Raw genomic sequence first — 25,643 nt, forward strand, 5'->3', positions numbered from 1 at the left:
TTTTAAAACCTCGGTCCTATTCTGCTCCACAGCCTTAGCATGAGGTTTATGGGAAGGTCACTTTGTGACAATAATTAACGAAGAAGGACACTTGGTAACTGACTTATTTGCTCTTTTTCCTCCTCTTCCTCTTCCTTCCTTCTTCCTGTTCCTTCTCTATCTCTTCTTCCTAGTTCTCCTCCATCTTCTGGGACAAGACCTCACCATACAGCTCAAGCTTGCCGCAAACTCTCAGTCATCCAGCCTCATACTCCCAAATACTGGGATTACAGGCATGTACCATCACACCAGAACCAGTTTATTGCTGGATGCACTACCACTGATAGATAGATCTGAAAACCATGGGCCTCTGGCCAGCTTCCCACTTTATAAAATTTTACTGAATTACAGCCAAGTCCCTTTGTTTACACTTTTTTCTGTGGCTACTAATCTGACCCTTCATGGGAAATTGTTGCTGAGTCCTGTGACACTCTGTTCACAGAACACGGAACTTGATAAATCCATCTTTTGACTTATATTCCCCTTAGCTAAACTTGCAAATGAGTTTTCAGACTTTAAGGACACATCCAGTAGCATGAAATAGGAAAAGCTTTGGGTTCATTAAATAATCTCCATGTTAGAGATGGGAGAGATGACTCGGTCAATAAAGTACTTGCCATGCAAGCACAAAGACCCAAGTTTGACGCCCAGAACACACATAAAAATCCTAGGCATAAGGCCTAGGGAGGATGCCTTAGTGAGGAAACTGTCTGCCATACAAGCACAAGGACCTGAATTTGAATCCTCCAAACCTACATAATAGCCAGACATGGCAGTACATGGACATCAGTGCTGCGGTAGCAGAGACAGGGCACTATCTCTCTTTGGCCAGCCAGGCTAGCTGAATGGTGAGCTCCTGGTTCAGTGAGAGACCCTGCCTCAAAAATTAACATGGAAAAATAACTTAGGATGACTCATGACACTAATCTCTGGCCTCTCATGCATTCTCTCTCTCTCTCTCTCTCTGTCTCTCTCTGTCTCTCTCTCTGTCTCTCTGTCTCTCTCTCTCTCTCTCTCTCTCTCTCTCTCTCTCTCTCTCTCACACACACACACACACACACACTCACACACATGGGTATACACATGTGCCTGCATAAACACAAAAACAACACACAAAAGAATTGTAAGTTATCTTATAAAAGCACATGAGCCCCTGAGAAGATTAGGAAGGAAGTCAAAGAGAATTAAGACCAAAGAGAATGACAGGTATTTCAGAAATCACCCACTGTGGCTCCATGCACAATTACTAAGATTGGGCTACAACCTGGATTCTGAGTCTTCTGGATGCTCTTGCAAAACTGCACCACAGGCAGCACAAACCAAATGTTCACGGTGTCAGGACACTATGCCAAGCTTCCACACTCCCAACAGCATGCCCATAGATTCTCAACCCTGCGCACAACCAAGAGCTGGCTGCTCTTGATAAAAAGCACCTTTACCCCATTTTTGCTGCAAAAAGGCAACTCATTTTTTGCTCTGATGGACATAAAATCCCCTCAGGAGCCTGCCCCTTGCCAACTGCCATGTGGCACTGCCCACTCCCATCTGGGCGGCTGGCACAGACCCCAGCAAGCTGAGCAGGAGGCCCCAGGAGGGTCCTCAGATCACGGCTCCATCACAATGACCTACTTGGGATTAGAACAACATTTTAGAGTGTAACTATGTTTTATGGGTCATAAATATTGCACAGATGTTTCTTATTTACACAGACGTGGTAGGTTATTACTGCCACATTACCATGCTAATATGGTGACTCCTGCTTTGGAAACTAGAGGGCAGGAAGCAGGGAGATGTAATTAAATAACCATGCTACACATGGGGGGGGGTTGATAAAACCAGACAAAACAGAAACACATACTGAGACTCTTAGTTTTACTCCATAAATGGCAGTTGATGTCAGGAGTTGAAACTTTTATAAGACATCATTTGTGAGCATGAGAGGGCAATGGATCCGATAATGATGACAGTGGCAACAGCTGGCAATGGACGCATGCTCTGTGCTTCATCTATGTGGTGACTCTCGTAATCCCATATCAGTTTTATGAAGTGGCTCTTGTCATTATATCCCTTTGATATATAAGAAAAGTCAAGGCACAAGCCAGAAATCTACAGGTGACAGAGCCAGCCTCTCACTCCAAATCACTTTTTCCCTTCCTGACTATGATACGATGAGCAGAAAACTTAGAGCAGCCATGGGCTTCTGCAGAAGCCAAATCTGCTTTGTGTTCTCCCAGCCCGGGTCACTGAAGTGTTCATCAAGCAATGTCCCGAAGCAACCTCAGCATTCTCTGGGGAGCATGACCTTGCCTCTCTGCAAGGGCAGATGTGCATGGGCAGTCTTCATGGTCCCTTACTCCAGAAGCAGTGAGGATAGAAGTCTTGGGATTCTAGTCTGGGGCTGCCATGTTCTCCCTTCCTCCCCTCGCATCAATGGAGCTCAGTCTGTATGGTTCCCACCACACCAAAGGGCTTAGCTTTTTACGACGGCCACTGGATACCAGCTCAGTCCAGGCAGCAATACTTCCCCTCCCTTAAGCACAGCCAAGGGTCAGGGCTGCCAGAAACATCCCTGACTAGCGGCAAGTGGCCTACTCACCACCCCACCAATGGCAGACCCTTGCAGCAGCAACTTAAATCTTCCATCTCTACATAGGGACAGCCAGGCACTTTCTAGACAGCAATCAAAAAAGGAATTTTATTTGTCTCTTTTGCTTTCCAGAGGATAAACAAGCCAGTAAGAAAAGAAAGACAGCGAGATAAGTGATGCGACTAACCAATGAACATCACGAGAAAATGGGAACAGCAAACGAAGAAGAAACAACTGGATAGAAATTACAAAGGAGGGGGAGGAGAGTCTGGAGAGATGGCTCTCGGAGATGGGTCTGCCGGTACCGCTCTTCCAGAGGACCTGAGTTTGGTTCCCAGCATCCAAGACGAGCAGCTCACAACCTCCTATAACTGGTTCCAGTGGATCTGACATCCTCTTCTGTCCTCTGTGGGTACCTGCACATGTGGCACACACTCGCACAGGCATACAGACAGACCACACACACACACACACACACACACACACACACACACACACACACACACAAGGAATAATATATCTAAAACGAAGAATAGATAGAGCACAGAGTAAAAACCCTGAGGTAGTTACAGGTTGATCTGAAAGAGAAAGACACCCACTGTGGTAAGAACAGGGGCTAGTGGCCCTTCTTTATGAACAGCCAGGCTACAGTCACAGGCCATTTGGTTTTCACTGTAGATACTCAGTTCCAGCGCCCTAACATGAAAGCAGCCACAGATGATGCAGAAGCAAATGGCAATGAGCTGTAATGTTCCAATTTTTACAGACATTGAAATTCAAAGTTCATATAATCTTCATAACCCCTGAGGACAGAAACACTGTTCTTCATTCTCATGTAATACAAAAACAGGCAACAGGTCAGACTGGGCTCCCCAGGATGCAGTCTGCTATCCCTGGGTTAACCTCAATCAATTAAGTGAACGGCAGAAGTGGGGTGGGGGGCATTACCAGGAGCTCACTCTACCAGGCAGAAGGCAGTGGTTTGGGCTGAGAGCTTTGCATCAGAGTGCAGAGCGGGACAACTTGAAACAGGGAGGGGTCTGCTCTGATTTAAGCTTTCAAAAACTCCTTTGGCAGTTGTGTGGCAGCTCTGATGGTGTCATCAGCTTCCTTTAAAACGTGTCAATAGGGAGCAGAACAGTGTCCCCTTGATTAAGGAGTCTGGAGCAAGCCATCCTCCTTTCACGAGCTCTATGGATCTGTTGATTTCTCTGCATTTGACTCACTGGAGGTTTTTATGTTTCCCCAATGTTGATTCTCTGGCCCTGATTTTAAAGATTTCGCACTTCCCTCTCTCACTAAACTTGGCCTTGGGAGATACATTTCCAGCACTTCATGCGTGTCCTTTCCTTTCACTTCCCGTCCCCACTGAAGCCATCTGACCAATAACCAACTGCGGCTAAACAGTCAACACTTTCCGCTCGTCTGACAGCCCCCATCTTTGCCTCGAACAGATTACCACGAGTACCTGCATTTTCACATTTCCATTTTCCACTCATCTTTATCCTATAAGAGAAAGCTGAAAGAATTCCAGTCACAGCTGTGCAGACAAAGGTAGGAGGAGAGAAAAACTGGCCTTGTCGTTGGCAGACATCGGCGTACAATGGCTTCAATTGGTTTTGTAAAGTCCAAATTCAATGCTATGGGGGAGACATGAATGAATAGTGGAGAAAAGTACAGCTCGCACCAATTCTTCCCTGTGTGAGAGAAAAGAGACTCAGCTCTTAGCTAACCTCTTCCTACTTTGTCTCCAGTCCCCTGAATTTCAACATCCGCTCTGGAACCTCGTTCGACCTTTGTACCCATTTATGCTGCACCTTGATATCTTGATATTCAGCCCAGACTGTTGGTCCAGCCCCAGTTAAGCCCCTCACCCAGCAGACAGGAAGTGCCACCATGTCAGTCAACCTGACAAAACCTTTACTCTCAATGACTGTTGACATCTTTAAAATCCAACAGTTTTGAACCCTTGTGAGAGTGGAGCAGATTCAAGCTTCTTTCTGACTCTCGATTTTTTTTTTTTTTGTTCTAAGAAATACCGACTACTTCTGGGTTATAGCAATGCCAAGAGGAAGTCTCATATTTCAAAGCCTTCATAAGATACCTAAGTAACTTCAGTAAGTTTATCAGGATATTCCACTCCCCTCTTTCAGTCTTCTAGTTAAATTTCAACCTTACTTGTACCTAAAGAAGCAAAACCTTTTGTAGCAAGGGTCTAAAGTATGCTAAATTTCAACCTTTCTTGTACCTAAAGAAGCAAAACCTTTTGTAGCAAGGGTCTAAAGTATGCTAAAGGAGATTTTGAGATGTGAGTCTATGGAAGGAAGGCTCCAAGAAGACCTCCAATGATTACCCCAGAGCATTTATAATATGTCTAATATCCTTACCTTCAGTATGGGATGGACTAAGAGCTAGTTTCTAACAAGTAGACACGGTAATGGGGTATCTTTTCTGTTACTTTGGGGTGGGAGTATAAAGCCAGACAGATACTATGCTGCCAAGATCCTTATAGCAAGAAACTGAAGATGGCTTCTAGCTAACAGCCCCAAGGATCCAAGTCTCTCAATCCAAAAACCTATAAAAGAAATTAATATGGCCATCAACTCCCAGAACACAAAACCAATTATTTCCCCAGTACCTTAGATGAGTTCATAGCCCAGTTTGACACCTTGAAGGAAGCCTTGTGATACCCAAAAGCAAAGGACCCAGGTAAGTTATTCTCATATCACTGACTCACAGAATTGGGAGATGATAAATGTATATTAAGTGGCTAATTTGGTGGACTTTGTTATGCAGGGACAGTTAAACAGAGTTGAAACCGTCATTTCAATTTGGATTTTTCAAGTCATCCAATCTAGAAGTCATGATGTCAACTTTCTACACACCTCTTACTGCACCGCCATAATAGTGTACACATTTAGAAGGCTGGGAATGAAGCTCAGCTGATAAGGTCCTTATCTAGTATTCATAAAGCCTTCAATCCCTAGCACCACATAAACCAGTTGTGGCAGCTCAAAGCTATAATCTCAGCACTCAGGAATACAGGCAGTTGCTCCAGGAGTTCAAGGTCGTTCTTGGGTATATAGAAAGTTCAAGGTAAGTCTGGGCTACATGAGACCTTACAAAAGAAAGAAAGAAATATTATTTGCTGTGCATGATGGGATTGTTGCACATATCAACTCACAGCAGCTACGATTGCAAGCACAAGACCTGTACAAGGTCAAGCCAGCCAAAATCCCAGCATAGACAGGGTAGGAGCTCATGATATCCCTCCCCTAGCTGAGAAGCTACTGGAAACTGAGGACTGCTGGGAGAGGAGGGAATATACCTGCTGGAAGGCTACTCACGCTCCAGCAGATGATCCTACACCCATACCACCTACACCATACAGGCAGCACTGGGTGGGTTCACTGGGTTAGTGACAGAGAAAGAGAGAGAGACAGACAGACAGACAGTCAGACAGACAGTCAGACAGACAGACCATGAAGCTTGGAGGGAAAGGTAGTTTGGAAGATGAGAGAAAATTAAAGGAGAGGATATGGGGAGTGGATTTGATTAAAACACATTATGTATATGTATAAAATTCTCAATAAAAAAAGAAATTTTTTGCACATTTGAAATATATTGGAGACTAATCTCTACATTAAACCAATCTGCGACCCTTTCTTGCTAAAAGCATCAGCTGCTGCCAAGTCTTTCCCTTTGATGCAAATAACAAAGAGAAATGTCAAACTGTTTCACAGACATCTCTAAGTTGAGAGGCAGAGGTCATGGCAGAGCCTGACCTGGTTTGCACCACAACCAGGGTGCAGTTAAGTAGTTCCACACCCCAAGGCTTCCCCAGACCATTTGAATCACAGTGACATCAAGAGACACTAAGTGTCCTCTAGTGGTTACTACTTCATTGTTTGCTATCCAAACATCAGGAATTGCTCATATGCATCTCCCATGGAAAATCAATGTTATTTTGAACTGAAACCCTAGGCTGTAAACTTCTTCCCCTGCTGGGGATGCTGTGAATGTGTTGCTCTGATTGATTGATAAATAAAATGCTGATTGGCCAGCAGCCAAGCAGGAAGTATAGTATAGGCGGGATAAGCAGAAAAGAGAATTCTGGGAACACAAAGGCTGGGTCAGGAGACACTGCCAGCCACCACTGCTGCCATGAGAAGTAAAATGTAAAGTACTGGTAAGTCACGAGCCACGTGGCAAGGTATAGATTTATAGGTTAATTTAAGATATAAGAACTAGATAGCAAGAAGCTTGCCATGGCCATACAGTTTATAAGTAGTATAAGTCTCTGTGTGTTTACTTGGGTCTGAGTGGCTATGGGCCCCGGCGGGACTGGAGAAATCTCCAGCTACACTCCCCTTATAAGTTAGTTCAAGGAAATTTTTCAAAAAGTCAGAAGAAGAAGAAGAAGAAGAAGAAGAAGAAGAAGAAGAAGAAGAAGAAGAAGAAGAAGAAGAAGAAGAAGAAGAAGGAGAAGAAGAAGAAGAAGAAGAAGAAGAAGAAGAAGAAGAAGAAGAAGAAGAGAAGAAGTGCTGTTGTCCAAGGAAACCAATACAGCCAAGCCCAATGAGCATGTGCCCAGTCCCTTGACTGTGTGCCAGACGCCACCCAGATTCCCTGCTCTCTCCCTCCAACTTACACTCCTTTGTGCATCTTCTCCTACTGCTACTCACTCATCTGCTGTGCCTCCATTCAAGCTGCTCCTATGACAGCTTGACTCTACAACAGAACTATCCAGAAAGCTACAGTTCAACCCTTTAAATCACTTGCTCTTCCAAACCCTTGGATCCAAGGTCTTGAGTCTGAAGACATCATGCCAAACACCAGACAATCTGTGTAAGAAAAGCCTTTAAAAACAATCCACATACTTCCCCGCTCTCTTTCATGACATAAGGGGGCCTCAGTGTGCACCCCAGGATCAGGATCTAAACAGCAGATTCAGAGTCTTCCCAACGCTCAGCTCCCATAGGGCCTTGGGTTGATTCTGTCACTGAAGACTCAACAACCATTGAGAAGAGCAAGGATCTGCCAGAAGGATGCGCCTGAAAGTGGAGCATTATAAAAGAGAATCATGGGAACTTGACAGAACAATTTAGTCACTTCTTATAAGTCAAGGTTAGAAAAAATGAGTCAGTGTATTACAAGCTCACACCTGTTTTCTTCCCCTGACTCTATGGTCGTGACTGCCAGGATCTCAGCACAGCAATAGGTGGGGTCTTAGAGGAACACAGCCATCCCTGCCCACAGACCCAGAAGCTCTGGCTACTGAGTTTATTGGAACTTCACTACTGTGTCTTTTTGTTTTCCTAACTCTTCTCTAACAATCGGGCTGTCGCTCCTGTTATTTACCTCCCTGGCAAGCCTGTTTCCCTGGATCAGCAGGTCATCCTTCCTTTTAAACCCTCTAAGCTCAGTGTATCAGATACAAACTTATTAAAAGTTCTTATAAAACTTTAGCCACTGGAGGAGAGTCTGGGGCAGAAAAGACAAGAGGTCTCTGTGTGTGCTCAACATCACTTTGGCCACTTTCTCAGCTCTGTGTGGTGCAAGAGAAGGCAAGCCTCCTAAACAGCAGGACTCTGGAGAAAATAAGAAAGGATTTTGAAGGTGTATCTGGTTACCACTTGCCATTCCCAAATAAGACCGTGCCTGGTACCTACCAGTTCAGGTGCATATCTGTGCGTCAATACACATCAGTGAGACATAGCCATATCTGACAGGCAGAGGAAACTCACACTTAGCATGATCATAATTTCTACACTGTCTATCCACTATTTTATATCTTTACACTATGCTCACAATCATCCAATGAGAGAAGCACAATTATCCTCATTTTCTGATGATGAAACTAGGTACTCAGAAAAAGGACAAATTATTTTCCCCGAGGACACACAGAAAGAAAGAAGGATGATAAGAATTCCAGTCCAAATGGGGATTAAAATGTCAGAGATTGTGAGGTCTAACAAATTTTCCTAACGAAGAACGAACTCAGGTCTACGCATGACATTGAGATTTATCATATAATTTGTATATTAAATAGATATTATAACCAACCCCATGAAACTATTTTATATGCTTACAAAACTCCTGCCAGCTGGTAGAATCACTGGCAGACACACGGTCAACCAAGGCTCAGGAAGGTACAATAACTTGCCGGAGAACATACAGACTGAGTTCTGCTCTCTCAGACTCTGTTGTCTATTTCCTTTCCAACATGCTGGGTGACCTCAGATAAAATGTATTTGAGGTCAAATCACTCTTTTACGATGCACTTGTTCTTTACAATCCAGAAGGCTCTTTTGAATCTTGCACAATGTTGAAATGAAAAGGACACTGCCCCGCAAGCGGCTACAAGCTAGACTGAAGCCCAGGTTCTGCCAGTGAACAGTCATCTGGGAGTAGTCCTCATAACCTCAAGAATATTAGGTACCCTGCTTTGGGGTGGTGCAGCTTCAAAGGGATTCCATGAAGGTTAAGTGGGGCACTGGGTGACACAGACATTGTGCCATGGTTTCTGGTATGCATTGGGGCACTTCAGGTATTCTTTCTATAAATCATCAACTATTATTTTCGTTCAGAAAGTGGAAATGTTGCTGAGGATGTTTGATTGGTAGCTGTAAGATCAATCAACTATTACTATAAAAGACAAAATACATGATCTTCAACTCGAGTCTGAAATCATGACTGATTCACTCACAGTAAGCTCACACTATGTGTAGGAATTGTGGACGACAGGAAATCAGCAGTGAATAGGACAAAAGCCCAACCCTTTGGTGCATGAATTCTAGTAGAAATCATACACCAAGATAATTAAGCCAATTGTTTTCAAAGTGCTACAACTGAAGACAACAAAGCTTCCCTGTACCAGTTGACTTGGGAGTACGACACACCTACATACCAAGAAGTACCTGAATGGCCACAGGTCCCCAAGGTCGATGATGTATCTTTGCTTTCTAGGCCAGCAGCTTTCAGTTTTCCATATCCATCAAAGTCACCTGGTGGGGGGAGGCATTTTAACACAAGTTGCTGTGGGTTTTAATTCAGTAATTCTGGGATGAATCTCAAAAATGTGAATGTCTGGGAAGTCCCCCACAGGAAGCTGATGCTGCTAACTAGAGACTACACATTGAGAAAGACTTCCACTGAAGAACACCACCATGCCAAGAAAAACACAGTAAGGCACGAGGGGAGCAGGACAAAGAACATAGTCTTCTCCTCTTGCCAGACAAGCTCCAATCAGCACTCCCCATCTGAAGAGCTCAAAAACTAGGGGGCCAAGGAGCCAGTCGCTTGTGCAGCCTTCTGAATCTCAGGGCAGTAGGAAAAAGACTCCACTAGGGCAACTCCTACCCGGGCCACTACAGATTAACGCTGCTGATGGGGCCCCAGTGCTCCAGGCACCCAGTGCCTCAGCATCCCTTGCAGGATCTCATAATCTCAACCCTACTCCCATGAATCATCCCTTTGATAGTCTCTTCAGACACTGATATTAAAATTTGTTTTCCTTTAGTAGCAAATTTTTCAGAAATGAACAGAAAGCTATTCTAAATGCAGGCCAAATGTTTGATAATCTTTTTCTCACTCATAGAAATACGACTTGCATATTTAATTTTCAGATATTACATAGCATGTGCAGGGTGGTCACTCTAAACATAGTTTGGGGTCTTGAAATAGGCCTTAGAGTAACTGGCTCACCCTATATACCCAAAAAATTTCTAATTTTTTTTACAGACAATTAAGGTACCATATCTTGGGAAATACCTCTATCCTAGACAAATGGTGTAATGGTTTGAACAAGCATGGCTCCCATAGGCTCATATATTTGAATGCTCGGTCCTCAGTTAGTGAGACTGTTTGGCAAGGAGGAGGGGGTGTGGCCTTGTTGGAGGAGATGTGTCACTGAGGGTGGGCTTTAAGGTTTTAAAAGTCCATGCCATTTCTGGATAGCTTTCTCTACCTTCAACTTGTGGATAACGTATAAGCTCTCAGCTACTACTACAGCTTCATGACTGCTTGCCTGCTGGCATGCTCTCTTCCATAATGGCCATGGACTCACCATCAAAACCACGAGCCCCAAATTAAATACTTTACTTTATAAGTTGCCTTGGTCATGGTGTTTTGTCACAGGAATTGAAAAGTAACTAAGACAAATGAAAACAATTGGTCAACCTAGTAATGTTCTTCTTGTGCTTTCTTGCAGTAACAGGGCTCTGCTGAGTCCCCAGAATCCATAATACAACCAAGAAGGGACAGGATTTACTGAGCACTTTCCACGAGCTTGGCCCTCTGCTGAGCACTCTGCCTGTATCGCCTCAATGATTTGTCACCACCACCGCTGACAGGTCATCACCATTAACCTCATTTCATAGATGACCAGAGGGAGGTGTTCAGAGGACTCAAAGTGTTCAAGGTCATACTGTATGATTGAGATAATCAGTAACTGGAGCCCAAAGTCAGAGCACCGAGCTGAGCCTGCTCCTTACACACCTGTGCATTTCTTCTTAAGAGAACAGATGGGCCATCTGCATCTGACCCGATTCCACAAGGAAGACTCATCCCAGAACCAAAAGGCCTATTAGGGATCATGCTTTAACCCTGTGGTCACAGAGCAGAACTGAGAGGGGCTCTGCCTGTGCTTTATTGCCGGTCTTACAATGCAAGAGTCAACAAGATAGGTAAGAGATTGGGCATCTTTAGAAAGTTAAAGATAAAATTCTGCAGGACCTCTCATCTCAGAATTAGAGACTTTTACAGAAAAAGCTGCAACTCAAAGGCAACTCCACCTGATTGTGTGAGCATCAATTTCACCCTTGTTAAATTGTAAGAGTAATCTCCTTTCCAGAAAAACACATTTTTCTAGACTGTTGGATCTGCTGGAGCCACAGAGAACCAAAGACCATAGCCTGGGGCTTGAGGGCAGAGCTACCCCAGCTATAGGGCCCCTCAGGTAGAACTGACATCTGACTCAGGATATGTGTGGAATCTGTCCATGAAATTCTTCACTATTAAGACTAGAAGAGTTTAGAGTCACTTGTGGGAAATAGGGCTTCACGCACAAATAACCTCCTCTCCCCCACACTTCTTACTGCCATAGAAATCTTCTAACACTCAGTAGTACACTAGGTTAGGAACCTAGACACTGGCATGAATTGATTCACGGCCAAATCCTTGAACCTTCACAAAATCAAATTTATTATACAATATATGGGAAGACCATGTCTTCCTGGTGGGATTATAAGATGTAAATGGCATCCTAAAATTCTCCCCAAAAATATTCCCATGGAAATTTCTAAAGGCAAGCTTTCTATCCAGGAATTTAAAGCAGACCTAATTTCCCCCTTAAGGATGAAGTTAGCACAGCATGTGCATAAAGCGAAGGAGAAAAAGAATGTAAATTGGTAACTACAATCAGATATTCCAGGCTTGAACCACTCGGGCTCAAGTCCTGGCTCAACCACTTGCTAGCGTGTGACCTCGGGCTTAGTGCTAAAGACGTTGCTCTTCAATTTGGATCATAAATGTGCCCACATCCTGAGACTGTTAAAGAGATGGGGTGAGTGACAATTAGTACAGCCCTTGACAACTGCCTGGCTCATCTGAAGTACCTGAAGTCTGCAGGAGTGTCGGCGCTCCTGTTTGGCAGTCATTTCCCTCCCGCATTTATTCCCGGGATGTTCGCTCTGAATCCTTCATGCTCTGAGACACACCCCGTGCACCTGTGTTTTTCATAACTTTTGAGTCAGGTCCCTATTATTATCCCTCTATCATCCATCATTTCACCAAACGGTTTGACATCTGTATTTCCTACTTTCCATTCCAATAGAAGCCAACTGCTCTTCTCTTCTGTATACTTAAAGTGGTTAGAAATCTTCATTCCAAGAGACTCCGAACCCCTACTGTCACATTCTAATCTAGCCTGGTCTGATGGAGCTGCAGCTAGAAATGAGCAACCCTGGAAACATTCTGTTTCATGCTCTGGTCCTAGAGATTTCATAATTCATTCTCTTTGAGGGGAAAAAAGAATGGTATCAAATAACAAAATAGTTCAATAGAAAAAAAATTGTTTTTTAAATATACTTAACTTCTATCAAAGACCTTAAGTGATTTGATTTTCATGAAAAAGTTTCTTCTCTAAATCCTAAGGTCAGAGCTATACAATGATAGCACTTAAATACATGGAATTTGAGGGGCTGGGGTGATGGCTCAGCAGTCCACAGCACTGCTGCTACTCTTCCAGAGGACCCATGGTGGGTCCCAGCACCCACAGGGAGGCTCACCCATTTGTAGCTCTAGATTCAGGGGACTCAGTCTCTCTTCTGGTCTTCATGGCACAGCACGAAAGTGGTACACAGACATACATACCAGCAAAAACATTCACACACACACACACACACAGAAAATGAAATTTTTAAAAATTTTAACATGGAAGTTAAGCCAGACATAGTAGCTCACATTTTTAATTTCAGCACCTGGGAGGCAGAGGCAGGAGGATCACAAGTTCAAGACCAACAGGGGCTACATAATGAGTTCTAGGTTAGTCTAAGCTACAAAATGAAATCCTTTCTCCAAAACAAGTCATAAAAAAATAAAAGGGAGATGGAGTGATGATTCAGTTGGTAAAGTGCTTGCTACTCAAACGTGAAGACTGGAGTTCGGATCCTCAGCACCTACCTACCTTAAAAGAATAAATCAGGTGCCATGGTGTGCATCTGTAATCCCAACATTGAGGGGATTGGAGTAGAGATGTCAGATCCCTGGAGCTTCCTGGTCAGCTGGTCTAGCCAAATCTCTAAAGTCCAGGTTCAAGGAGACTCTGTCTCAATAAATAAGGTGAAAGACAATTTGGGAAGAAATTCAACATTGACCTCTATCCTACATACACACACACACACACACACACACACACACACACACACACACACACACACACACCTCTACACTCCCACACGAGAGAGAGAGAGAGAGAGAGAGAGAGAGAGAGAGAGAGAGAGAGAGAGAGGACAAAACAGGAACAAACATAGAAGTCACCAGGTCATTAATAGATGCAAAAGCTTCCCATCTTTACAGCATCCCCCAACACCAAGGAGACTGAGTCAAAAAGCCTTATTAGGACCCATATGATCCCAGAGTCAAAGGCTGCCCCATCTGCTCTGTCTAAACTGTTATGACATCTGTTCCATGGAGGTCCTGAGAGAGAAGTGGGTACAGAGAAGGGACAGCTGTTACACTTCACAAGGCCCTCCACAAACCCCCATGAATGCCTACTCAACTATCCCTATGTATCTACAATGGTCTCTACCTCTCTCCTGAGCTGATGCAGCCATCCTGGAAGTCCCTGGGAAATCCTCATTACAACCTTAAAATGAGGCTTTCTACATAGGAAACAAAATCCAAATTGATTTTTGAAAAGATGATTGGAGAAATCAGTAAATGCACTCTAACTCCTTATTGGTTGCACATTTCTAACAGATGTTAGACTCCACAGGTATCACTGAAGATTCATTTTTATTCCTGCATAAGTGTATATGACTGGGTGTTAGTATATGCATGTGCGTGCAGTGCCCTTGCCAGCCAGAAGAGGGCATCAGATTCCCGGGAACTGGAGTGACAGGAAGTTGTGAGCTGCCTGGTGTGGGTTTGGGGACCCAAAATGGGTTTCCTACAAGAGCAGCAAACACACCTATCCACTGAGCCATCTCTCCAGCCAGCCACCCCCAGTATTGCCTCTTAAGAGACTAAGTTCAATCTTGAACTATTATGAAGAAAAGTGTAATTAACACCTATCTTCTTCCCTGTCAAAAATTATCAACTTGTTGTTAACAAAACTATTTTGAATATATTTCCCTTTTCAGAAAGAAACAGAAGAGTACAGATGAAGCCAAAATGTCTTAGCCAGTCTCCTACTTCCATTTCTCCCCTGTCTCTTCTAAGGGGTAAAGCCATCCATCTGCTTCTAACGCTTCAATTATTTTAACACATGTCAATGATTACTACTTATCTGATTGTTTCATCCATAAGATCAGCTCTGTTTTCTGCCCACGGGAGAGGATGTGGCCTTGTAGATGCTGAGTTTGGTCCATAAACTAGAAGGGCCTGTTGTCTATAATATTCCTTAAGTAAATGCTCAGATTATTGCCATAAAATCACAAAAGATGCCACTATAAAAAGGCAATGGCATCCAGGTGGTGGTGGTGCACACCTTTAATCCCAGCACTGGGGAGGCAGAGGCAGGTGGATCTTTGTGAGTTCGAGGCCAGCCTGGGCTACAGAGCTAGTTCCAGGACAGCCAGGGCTACACAGAGAAACCCTGTCTCGAAAAACAAAAAGCAAACAAACAAAAGGCGAAAAGGCAATGGTGTAGCTAAACACTGGCTGCCGCTATAACACAAGCAGGACTTACCCAGTGTTGACGTCATGCATAGCTGTGGGTACCAGAAAGGGCCAGACCAAGATAGACTTCGCCTGTCTCAGCTTCAGTGGGTACCTTACTCTTAGGAAATTATGCTTTGGGACTTAATAAAGAACTGGTAGAAATTTGGTAACAAGTACACAGGCTTGGTCACACAGCTCTACAACCATGTCACTGACATCTGAAATAGGATGACAGCACCAAAGAGCACACCCTAATAGCCAGATGTCCGTCAAGAGTCACCATGTCAAAGCAGGAGTCAATGAGTCAAACATGTCTAAAACATGAGAAATGTCATAGGAGAGGCTGGGTCTAGTGAAATTGATCTGCTGTCCTCTACCTAACCACTGGGACTAGCATGATAAAAATAAAAAATAAAAAAAAAAGTCTAAGCCTAAGGCAATGAGCCCAAGGCAAAGTTCTTAGACTCTTCTATGTGATATAAAGCAAGGAGTAGGAGGAAGGCTCTCCAAAAAATCTAAAGCCCTACAAAGAGCTGTCTGAGGTTGGAGCCCAAAACCCATGGGTCATAAAGGATGCTCCCGGATAAACACCTGGAAAGGTAACCTTGGAAGGAGGGGGTAACTAGGACCCTACAGCCCCAGAAGGAGCCGATGGTCAGCATCTCTTCCAGGATAAATGATAGCTGTTAAGGTTTTCCAGGTGAGAGGAAATAGAAACAGAATTGAGAAATGCATCAGCAATAGCATGGAGACTATACACCAGGGCATTTAAATATAAAGTAAATGTTTTTATACAGGGAAAGGTAAAGACAATAAAGACAAGGACTGGAATTCATCTACTTCCCTTTAAAAATGATGCAGGTTATAGTTTCCTACTAATAAACATTTTAAAATACATGTACAGTTTTGGGGGGTGTGTGTGTGTGTGTGTGTGTGTGTGTGTGTGTGTGTGTGTGTGTGTGTGTTTTAAGGTAGTGGTGACCTTGAAACTCTGGAGTTTGTTCAAATTAGTTGCATTCTACCACCAAAAATAGTATCGAGAAGGTCAAGCCCAGAAATGCTACTTTGCTACTTGGAATAGATACGTTCTGAGTAGAAATTGTAAAAGTCACATTGGCAAGTCTATCAAAAACCTATGGATAGGATTTGTGTTTGAAGCAAAGGGTAGTTCTGTGCGTAGCCGCAGTTAATGGTCTTTGCACAGTTAAGCTGTGCGTCTCAAGAGTTAAAAGTGCTACATCCCCTCACTTCCAGTAGGTTCCATAGTTCCCGAGTAAACCTAATTAAAGTGGCCTCGAGACAACACGGTGAAAGCACCAGAGAGTTGACCCCTGCTTTGTTCCACACAGTTTTGTTTAGGGGACGATAACCATGCCTGGCTTCCCGAGGGCTAGAAGCTTTGGGAAAATAACTGGTCACCCCTCCCACCCCCACCCCACTTCTGATGTGAGCCAGTTCAGTCTCGGCTTGATGTCTTCCCCACACACCCATTCACACACTCCTGTCACAAAAGGTGAAACTAAAGAGATGGTAGACAGATGTCAAACAGAAGGAAGGTGGACTGAATAAATTAACGACAGCTGAGACAGCTGGAGCTCAACAACGTGGGGAGAGATTAGACATGGAAATGGCTGTGAACTCAATACTGACATGGCAGAGCAGGGCAGCACCCTTGACCCAGGCGAGGCGTGTACAGTGGTACAGGCTTCATGCAGCCACATACAACATCTCTGACCTGGACACCATAGAACAGAAGGGGAGTCTCTACCTCATACAGCCAGATTTAGTAGGGCTGAAGAAAACAGGGAAACAATGAGAAATTGCTCCAAAACTCCAGCTTCACAAAGGGAAGGCTAGCCAAACAACTCCTGAGACACATAAAGGGTTAACTCAAGGTAGCTGAGAACACTCCTTTTCTGGAGTCATTTCCTGGTCTCCAACTTGAAGATAGCAAATGACACCTGCCAGCCTACATGACTATGTGAGCCAATTCCTATGATAAATCTCCAAATGTAACCTGTGTACATGTATACATAGGATATATTATAGAATGATATATACTAATAACATAATTGTAATATGTTATGTGAAATAGTAGTTACTGATATTAATACAATTGTACTATAGTATAACAATAGAATAATTAATTTTAGATAACAATATAAATATGGTTGTATAGTATATATAGTATAGTAAATAGAGTATAGTATAATTACAACATAATGAACATATGCAAATAAATATATATAGGATAACTGTATATATGCGCATAGAGAGACAGAGTCTGCCATATATCTTCTAGTACATTCTATTGGTTCTGTCTTTGGAGAACCCTGACTAATACAACTCCTTTGTTTAGTTTCCTCTCCTTGAGTGTAGGCTGGAACTAGCTTCTTGCCTCTTTCAAAGGAATGCAGTAAAAGTAATGGGATGTCACTTTCAAAATTAGGTTACAAAAGACTGTAACTTCTACCTTGCCAAGGCTCTCTCCTGCCCTAGTCGCTCAATCAATCTGCCTAAGCTAGTTGCTGAGCTGCGACCTGCCCCATGCTGAGAGTGGCCCATGTGTGAAGGAATGGAGCTCAGACTCTAGCACATGAGGAACCGAGGTTGCCAGGCAGCCGCTGAATCCCACAGCAGCTTTGTGGGAAACCTAGGAAGCAGAGCCCCCTCCACTGAAGTACAATCCTGGAAGCCCTCCATGACACCTTGACTGAATCCAGCGAGAGGCTCAGACCAGAGGACTCAGCTGTGCACACCAGATTCTCCTTGGAAAGAAGTGGTGAGGCAACAAACCCAGGCTGGTACGGACGCAGCAGTAAATAACTCAGTTCCTTTTTAGGGTGAGACTTAGAGTTTTCCTTTTATCCTGAAAGTTTTGGCACCCAAGTGAACACTGGCAGGGGTCCCCAGCATCAGACTCATGCATGCATGGAGGGGCCAGTTCCTAGATGCCTAAGAAAAAAAAGAAAGAAACTGTGACATCAATTTCTAGGCTGTACTAATTTAAGCACAGAGTGTGACAATGTGACAAACATTTTAATTAGATTAATAAGTTCTCACATTCAAACCAACTTTATAAAATCCAAAAGATAAATGATTGTGGGGATATGCTGTTTAGATGTCTTTCTTTTCAATTCCTGACTTTACCAGATGACTGCCTTATCCTGTTCTAGGGTAGTGTTGAAACAAAAAGCAAAATGTGCATCCCATGTTTTGATGTCCTCAGGACTCTTTAACATCCAGATGCATGTTTGAGTCCAAACACCTAGAAGTGAAGCTGAGACCCAGCCTACTATCACAGAAAAATAAGGACTCTCAAAGATGACTGCAGATCGTGAGGAAGGAAAAGATTCACAGCCCAAACTGTGGTCATGTGAGCAGAAAAAGTCATCATTATGGCCAGTTGAGGAAGTCAAGGCCATCCAACATCAGACAATTTTAAATTTTTTTTCTGCTTGCTGATATGAGTTTGTTTATTAATTCACCCATAAATTCATTCATCTTTGCTCAATAATGACGAGACAAATGAATGGTCCCCATGAGATGAATACACCACCACCTGCCATGCAAGAGGGATGACTCACAAAACCAGGTTCTGTTCTGATGTCCATTTTCAGTCCCAATGGGACCAAATAGGAGTGAAGCGGAATCTGGGGTGTTCTGGAAAACAGGCTTGGAGGATGCTATGAAGCAGGAGCTAGGGATGAGCTCTGTATCCCATCTGAGGTGAGTTCAGGATGGCAAAAAGGTCCAGACTGGTAAACACTGATTTAAGATCAGCATGTGAGTCAGGCACGGTGGTACATGGGGAAGCAGAAGAGGAAGGTCTCCAGCTTGGATTATATAGCAAGAGGTTATTTCCAAAACCAGGGGCTGGGGATGTAGTTCAGTGATGGAGAACTTGCCTAGCATGTGCAAGGCCCTGTGGTTGATCCCTAGAACACTAACATACACACACCACCACCACCACCACTACCACCACCACCACCACCACCACCACCACCACCACCACCACCACCAATTCTTCCAGAGAGTTGATGGAAGCCCCTAAAAAAGATAGGCAGAAAATCAATACGGAGCTTGGTTTCTCAAGTCTATAGCCATTTATCTTGGCTGGAAACCCAGAGGCCAAAAAGTGCTACATCTGTCCTTATCTGGTGAGCATACACACTTCTGCTAAACTGCCATACCCTTGGCTTAGTAAGAAAGGAAGCACCTGCGTGATTATCTTCCCCCTTGCCCATTCAAATGCTGCCACCGAACCACGACACCTACAAAGCACCAGCATCTACACTGTTGGCTGGCATTGCCAAGCAGTATTCAAAGAGGCTGCTTCAACCTTCACTGCTCAACAATGCATAGAGCCATCTAATTGCTCAGGTTCTTTGCCAAAACTTGATAGCTTTAAACATTTTAACTGTTGCCAAAATGATGCGTAGGGAGGCAACTAGTTCAGAGATTCAATTCACAGATTAAAGAGACTAAATGGGACAGGCCTTGCAAATACCCCCGCAGCAAAGTAGTTTGGAAACTGATGAGAGGTAAGTCACACCAAGACCATCATCCCCTTGGGCACCCAGTGGCATTCCCACTTTTCAGATGTGGAAGCAGAGAAATGACTCATCAAGGTCACACCACACACTTCAGACGATTCGAAAAGTTTAACGATTTTATTCCACAACATTCCATCCACTGTAAGTATACCATTCTAGCATCTTCTGCCAATTCCTAGAGTTGAACAATCATGGCCACCTCCCAGTGGTCATGTATTTCCATCCTTCCAAAACGTTCTCTCACATCCACTTACTGGAAACCCTTCCCCATGCCCAACTGGGCAACCAATGTTCTCTATCCCCATGGGTTTACCTTATCTGAGCTTCTCATACAATATGAAAGATACCTAGACACTTTAACCTGGCGTATGATTTCCAATATATGTCCTAGCATCTATCTGAAATTCACTCCTTTTATTTGTAGCAATATCTGATTAGATGGATTCACCAGTTGATGAGCACGTGGATTATTTTCCATTTGGGGTGACTATGAATAATACTTCTGTTAACATTCATGCTCGAATCTTTCTCTGGACATATTTTCATCTTTGTCAGGTCGGATCCTAAAAGTAAGAAAGTGTCATCCTATGGCAGGCACAGGTTTAATGTTTTAAAGAAATTGCCAAAGTAATTACCAAAATGCTTTTTCTGCTTTTTATTCCCACCAGCACCCAATAAAATATTTAAGATGAGTAGTCAAAAACCACAAAGGTCTCTATGCACATTCCACTGATATGCAGTGGTTGGATGTGTGAGTGAGATATACTTCATCCAGCACACTAGTGTGGGAAACATCTAGTCCACCCTGCAGACCCATGAACGTTTATTAGTCACTCACTAAAGATGGATCAAATGGGGCTCCTGAGCAGCCATCCTTGTGTACGTAGGGAAGGTCAAGTGAAATCACGGGGCAAAACAGGCTGTAATGGTCACTATTTATTACTCACATTTTCCCCTTCCATGTCTCTGCCTTATCTATTCCAGTACATTTGAGATTCACTTTCAACAGGTCCACTGGGGGCGGAGGGTGTCTATGTCCAGAATCCTACTTGACCTTTGATATTCTCTTTATGACCTGCAACTCTTATCCATAGGCAATAAATAAATCACATTCTCCTGTTTTGCCTTCTCTCTCTCTCTCTCTCTCTCTCTCTCTCTCTCTCTCTCTCTCTCTCTCTCTCTCTCTCTCTCTCTCCCAGGTAAATAAAAGCACTCAGCTAGACCACATCAGTTTTGTGACCCCACACAGTCTACCCTGACTCACCTGAACTCAACACTATGGATCCGAGTTTACCACACTGTCTCTTTCAACTACATCTGATTGTTATTAATCCTTTTAAAACCCATGCCTTCCTTCCTCTCCAGCTCCATTTGAATCCATTTTCTAAGATGTCCTAACTACTTTCTCATACCCACACAGTACTGGCTTCCAAACCTGATTCTGTTATGAGTTTGTCAGTCCCATAACACCTGTTGGACACAGCTTGTCTTCATAGCTTTTTAAATTTGTTCCTTGGAATGCCATAGCCTACTATATGTTTTCTTAGTCTTTGCTTATTTATCAACTTCAAAAACTGTCTTTTCTCCACTGCTTCGGAGCACCAGGCACTTTATTTCTAGGGTTGATAAGAGATAGGAACAGAGGCAGGGACAGAGCCTGACCACAAAGGAGAACTGTATGTGGAAAGGTGTTCAGGAGGGAACAGTCACAGAGCCACATACTTTAGCATAATAATCAGTTGTACTTTTAAATGGATGCCAATTAAAGGTCAAAATGTGTTTGAAACTAAACATTCCTTCCACAAACCCTGGAACCACCCAACTGACCAGTGTCATCTGCTGGGAATTTTCATTTGAAATCCCTTTCTAAAAACAGTAACAGAGACTCAAGAAACCCACCCCCACTCCTTAAAATGAATAAAGGAAGGAAAACTAAAAAGCATCATGAAAATGGAGCTACCTCCTTGTCAGTGCTTCCTTTGGCTTGGCATAAGCACCCCAGCCCCAACTTTGGTACACAGCAGAAGCACACACCAATGCCAAGGGAGAGCAAAGGACTTAGCTCCCACTCTGCTCTCATGCATCTCCACCTTTAGTCCTCACAAATCCAGGGAGGCAGCTCTAATTACCCTCACTTTGGAGATAAGAAGCTGGAGGTTTGAGAAGATAAACAGCAGCCTGTCCAATCTGGCACAGCTAGTCCAAAAGGCAGGGGAGGGATTCAAACCAAGAAAGTCAGGCTCCGACACTCAGATTGTTTTCTCCAAGCCACACTGCCTCCCAGACCCAATTCCCCCTTCCCCATCCTGGTTGCTTCGAGAGTCGACCATCTCTTCATCATCATCGATAAATATTTATCAAGGACCACTGCCTACATAGCAATGCTCTTGTTTCCACAGCAACACGCAGCCAGAGAGTCATGGGAGTATCCCATGCTTGAAAGAACGATGCTGTAATGTCCTCTGATCATGGCTCTGAAAGGTGACAGTTACTCTACTCCAGGAGACACCATCTCAGCTGGCAGCATGAAGCCGTGGAAACTGCTTAGAACAAACAAGAAGGAACTGAAATAGAAGAGAAGGATACAGGTTGCAACCCAAGAAGGCGGTCTGCATTTATTTCGTGTTTGCTATTGTTGCTGGAACAGAATCAAAGCCAGGTTTTCACAATAATTGTTCTTTTATTAGGAAACAAATCAAGCAATCCAGAACAGAAAGTAAAATTCAACTGTACTGAAAACGTTCCCCAGAGGTAGCTGGCAGCAATTATCGAGTTAAATGATTACAACTGCCACCCTGAGTCAGTCCCCTTTAAGATTTGGTTTAACTCGCAATACTGAAACCCACTAATAGACTAATTAGCCCCTAATCTGTTTACTTAATCGTCTACTTCCCTCCTCCCAAATCATGTTTTGCTGTTTACTATTATTAAAATATTTTTTTCTTTTTCTATAATTCCTCACAAAAAAAGTGTGGTGGTTCGTGAAACGCATATTAGAGTGAGGAAGAGGGAAATTGCCTTTGATGACAGCTTTCAACTCTGACTTTTGGACACTGTGACCAACAGTGACGGCAAAACCCATCATCCCTCTGTGTCCTAGATGTAAGCTTACAAATGGAAATTGCTTTCGAGACCGGGGATCTTCAGATCAAAGGAATATGGAGAACACACTACTGAGTTTTAAAATGCATTATTTACTCAGACTCGCTGAAAGTTTAAAATAAGATACTTCAAAAGAGACCAAAGTTATAATCATAGTAAATCTGGATTCCGACAATACCACAATGAGGAATAAAATAAATGGATAAGTCCGTTTTAACAAGTCAACAGTTGCAAAATCAACGCATCGACAATTACAGATGTTCATAAGGAAAATCCCGGAAGAATCTAGTTTAAACGATCTAGTTAGCATTAAAGTAGAGAGAGGATGAGATATGTATAGAAAAAAAAAGATCCCCATTTCTATAAGTGAGCAGGGCTTAGAACGCACCAAGTCACCAACACAAGCTAATCCCACTCCTTTAAGGAGCCCCGGAACAGCGCAGCCGCTTGCTAAATATATGCTATTGTAGCTTTGCAAAAGCTATGGGCCCAGGTAGAACCAAAGGAAACATATGGCGCCTTCACAGTCGATTTCTTCCCAAACTGTCTTCCACGATTGCTTTTCTTCCCCGTGTGTTCCGAACAGCAAACAAAGAAAAGGTGCTTCCTCCTCACACTTCCCTAAATGTTTTAACAAAAGGCTGCTGAATAAACACATTACTCATTTAAAAATTGAACCGAAGTTCTATCCCTGAGATGAAAGCAGCTCGATTTGCATTTAACAGCTGTGGGCGAGCGCCACCTTGCGGGAGCATGAAGAACGAGCGTGCGTTCAGCCCCGAACAGCTTTCTGGAGCAGGTTCTGGGTTTACAGCTGCTACCCAAAAAAGGTCTGAGACTCGCGGTGGAATGTTTTCGATCTGGTTCCTGCTGCGGGAACGTGAGTACTCAACGTGCGGCCGGCCAGCCAAGGCTTGGAGAAGAGTTAAATCAGAATCATAAATCATACCCGGGTCCTCAGGACTGCCCCAAGCATCCTTCTGCCACCTCCCTAACACCTAAGGCAGACCCCAAAGGAGGGAAACAGGAGCTGGGCAGCATCTTCAGAATGGTGCTGCGACTGCCTCTCTTCTCCTGCTTGTTGTCCCAGCCTTTCAGCTTTACACACCGCAAAAAGAGTGATTTCCTCGCCCAACTTCCCGGACACGGAAACAATCTGTCCTTTCCCAACATCTTGTGTCCAGTTTCCATTTTAACATCAAGCCAGGGAAGAAAATCTAAGACATTTCCAACGGAATGTGACTCCGAAGGGTCTTAATCTCAAACGCAGCCTGTTTAAAGACCTTCACTTCCAGCAGGTTCTTTGCCCTTCCTTTCTCTTTCTTCCTCCCTTGATTTCTCATGTGAGCACAGCTGTTGCTTAGCAATCCAAAGGGAGCCCTTTCCTAAGTCCCGCGGACTTGCTTCAACCTGCCCCCGACCCTACAACATCAGCTCAATGTGGTCACTCTGAAACCAAAGGTGCTAAGAAACTTCGAGGTGGTTTTGAACTTGGAGGCATTCCTACGTTGCCTCCACACCTCTCCCTCCCTCTTTGGGGGACTCTGGGGTGTAAGCCCTACCAGTGGGGTTTTAATGATTAGAAAGACCCCGGTACTGGTCTCCGCAGCTCAGCTCACCACCACTAGGAAGACACGGGACACATTGGGGAACTAGCTCCCTGCCTATGGGCAAACCAAAACACAGTGTCCCGAAGTTTTCAGAAGCCCACTAGCTCATTGATCAAAGCCACTCCACTCAAAGGACCTTAGTAGGGTACCCATTACTCTCGATAGCGCCACGAGGTGAAGTGGGAGCTTTGCTGTGCGGTTCACTCACAGAAACACTCCCACGGGAACCTCCAGCGGCTAAAGACGGGCTAAGGGGAGCAGCGTGTTTAGAACAAGACTGGATGATCTTCAGTGTCTCCGAGGAGAAAGGAAAAGCCACCGCCCTGGCAGCCTGGGCCTGCTAGGGACCTGTGCTCCCCACTCCAAGAGCGCGCGCAGCCCGAGAAGCTGCCGGGGTGACAATGCTCCCCGCCGCCGGGAGAGAAGCGGCGCCTCATCCCGCCGCCCCAAAACACTCGAGTGACAGGTTCCGACAAGTGGGAGGCAGCAAGTGGAAATATTCTCAACAACCGCGGAAAGTTACTCCCGCCCGGGGGTGGGGGGAGAGGCAGGAAAGTAAGGCGATGAGGGGACCAGAGAGGACCTAGCGCAGGACTGGGCACGCCTGGACGCAGCAGCTGCGTCCGGAGGCTGGGACGGGACTCTGGCCACTCGGCCCCCGCATCTCCTGGCCACTGTACCCAACTTTCTCCTCCGAGGCTGCAGGGAAGGGCGCGGGGCCGGGGAGTCCGGCGGTCGCACTCACCTGCGGTGCTCTGCGCTCGGGCGCCAGGCAGCGGCTGTCGCGGCAGCCCCAGGAGCAGGAGCAGGAGCAGGCAGAGGGCGAGCGCGCCGAGGTTCCCCATCCGGGCGGCGGGCTGCTCAGCCCCTTCCCGCGGGCGCCGGGGCCGGGACTCGGGCGGGCGCGGGGCGGCCCCGCATCGCCGGCGCGGCTGCAGGCAGTGCGCGCCGCTGGGCTCCCTGGGCTGGCTGAGCTCGGTCTGCGGGAGCCGGCGCCGCTGCGCTCCGAGCCCAGGCGCGGCGCGAACTGAGGCGCGAGGCTGGGCGGGGGGCGGGACGCGGGGGCCGGGGGGCGGTGTCCCCCGAGTCCTAACGCCGCCGCCGTCGCCGCCGCCGCCCGCCCGGGCGCTCCGCCTCGGCCGCGCACACACACCCTCGCGCGCACGCCCGCGCCTGGCACACGCCCGCGGCTGCCACTCGCGGGCTCCCCCACGCACCCTCTCCCGGGCTGGCCGGCTCGGGGCCGCTCGCGCGCAGTCACGCGCGTACACACATCGCTCTTGCACCCACTGGATCCGCGGGGTACTCGCCGCTTCTCCCCACGCCACGCCACCCAGCCGAGCATCGTCTACAGGCTACCCTGCG

At 45.1% G+C, this 25,643-nt stretch overlaps 1 protein-coding gene across 18 annotated transcripts in view; it reads right to left on the reverse strand.

Annotated features, from left to right (window-relative positions):
• Nucleotides 1–25,388, reverse strand: part of Ptprt (protein tyrosine phosphatase receptor type T) — a 1,101,940-nt gene extending 1,076,552 nt beyond the window's left edge. For 16 of the 18 annotated variants that reach the window (XM_052726080.1, XM_052726075.1, XM_052726079.1 and 13 more), the window contains exons 1-2: nucleotides 25,024–25,388; nucleotides 9,547–9,633 (exon numbers count right to left, since the gene is read on the reverse strand). In XM_052726080.1, coding sequence (XP_052582040.1) covers nucleotides 9,547–9,633; nucleotides 25,024–25,123 — 187 coding nt within the window. In that variant the 5' untranslated portion in view covers nucleotides 25,124–25,388. Of the gene's footprint in view, nucleotides 1–9,536; nucleotides 9,634–25,023 lie in introns of those variants that run through there. The other 2 variants (XM_052726074.1, XM_052726081.1) reach the window with 2 other exon arrangements.
• Nucleotides 25,389–25,643: the final 255 nt, after the last annotated feature.

Source organism: Peromyscus californicus, unplaced genomic scaffold (genome assembly GCF_007827085.1).
Source record: "Peromyscus californicus insignis strain IS unplaced genomic scaffold, ASM782708v3 Scaffold_7__1_contigs__length_154581171, whole genome shotgun sequence".
Taxonomy (NCBI): Eukaryota; Metazoa; Chordata; class Mammalia; order Rodentia; family Cricetidae; genus Peromyscus; species Peromyscus californicus.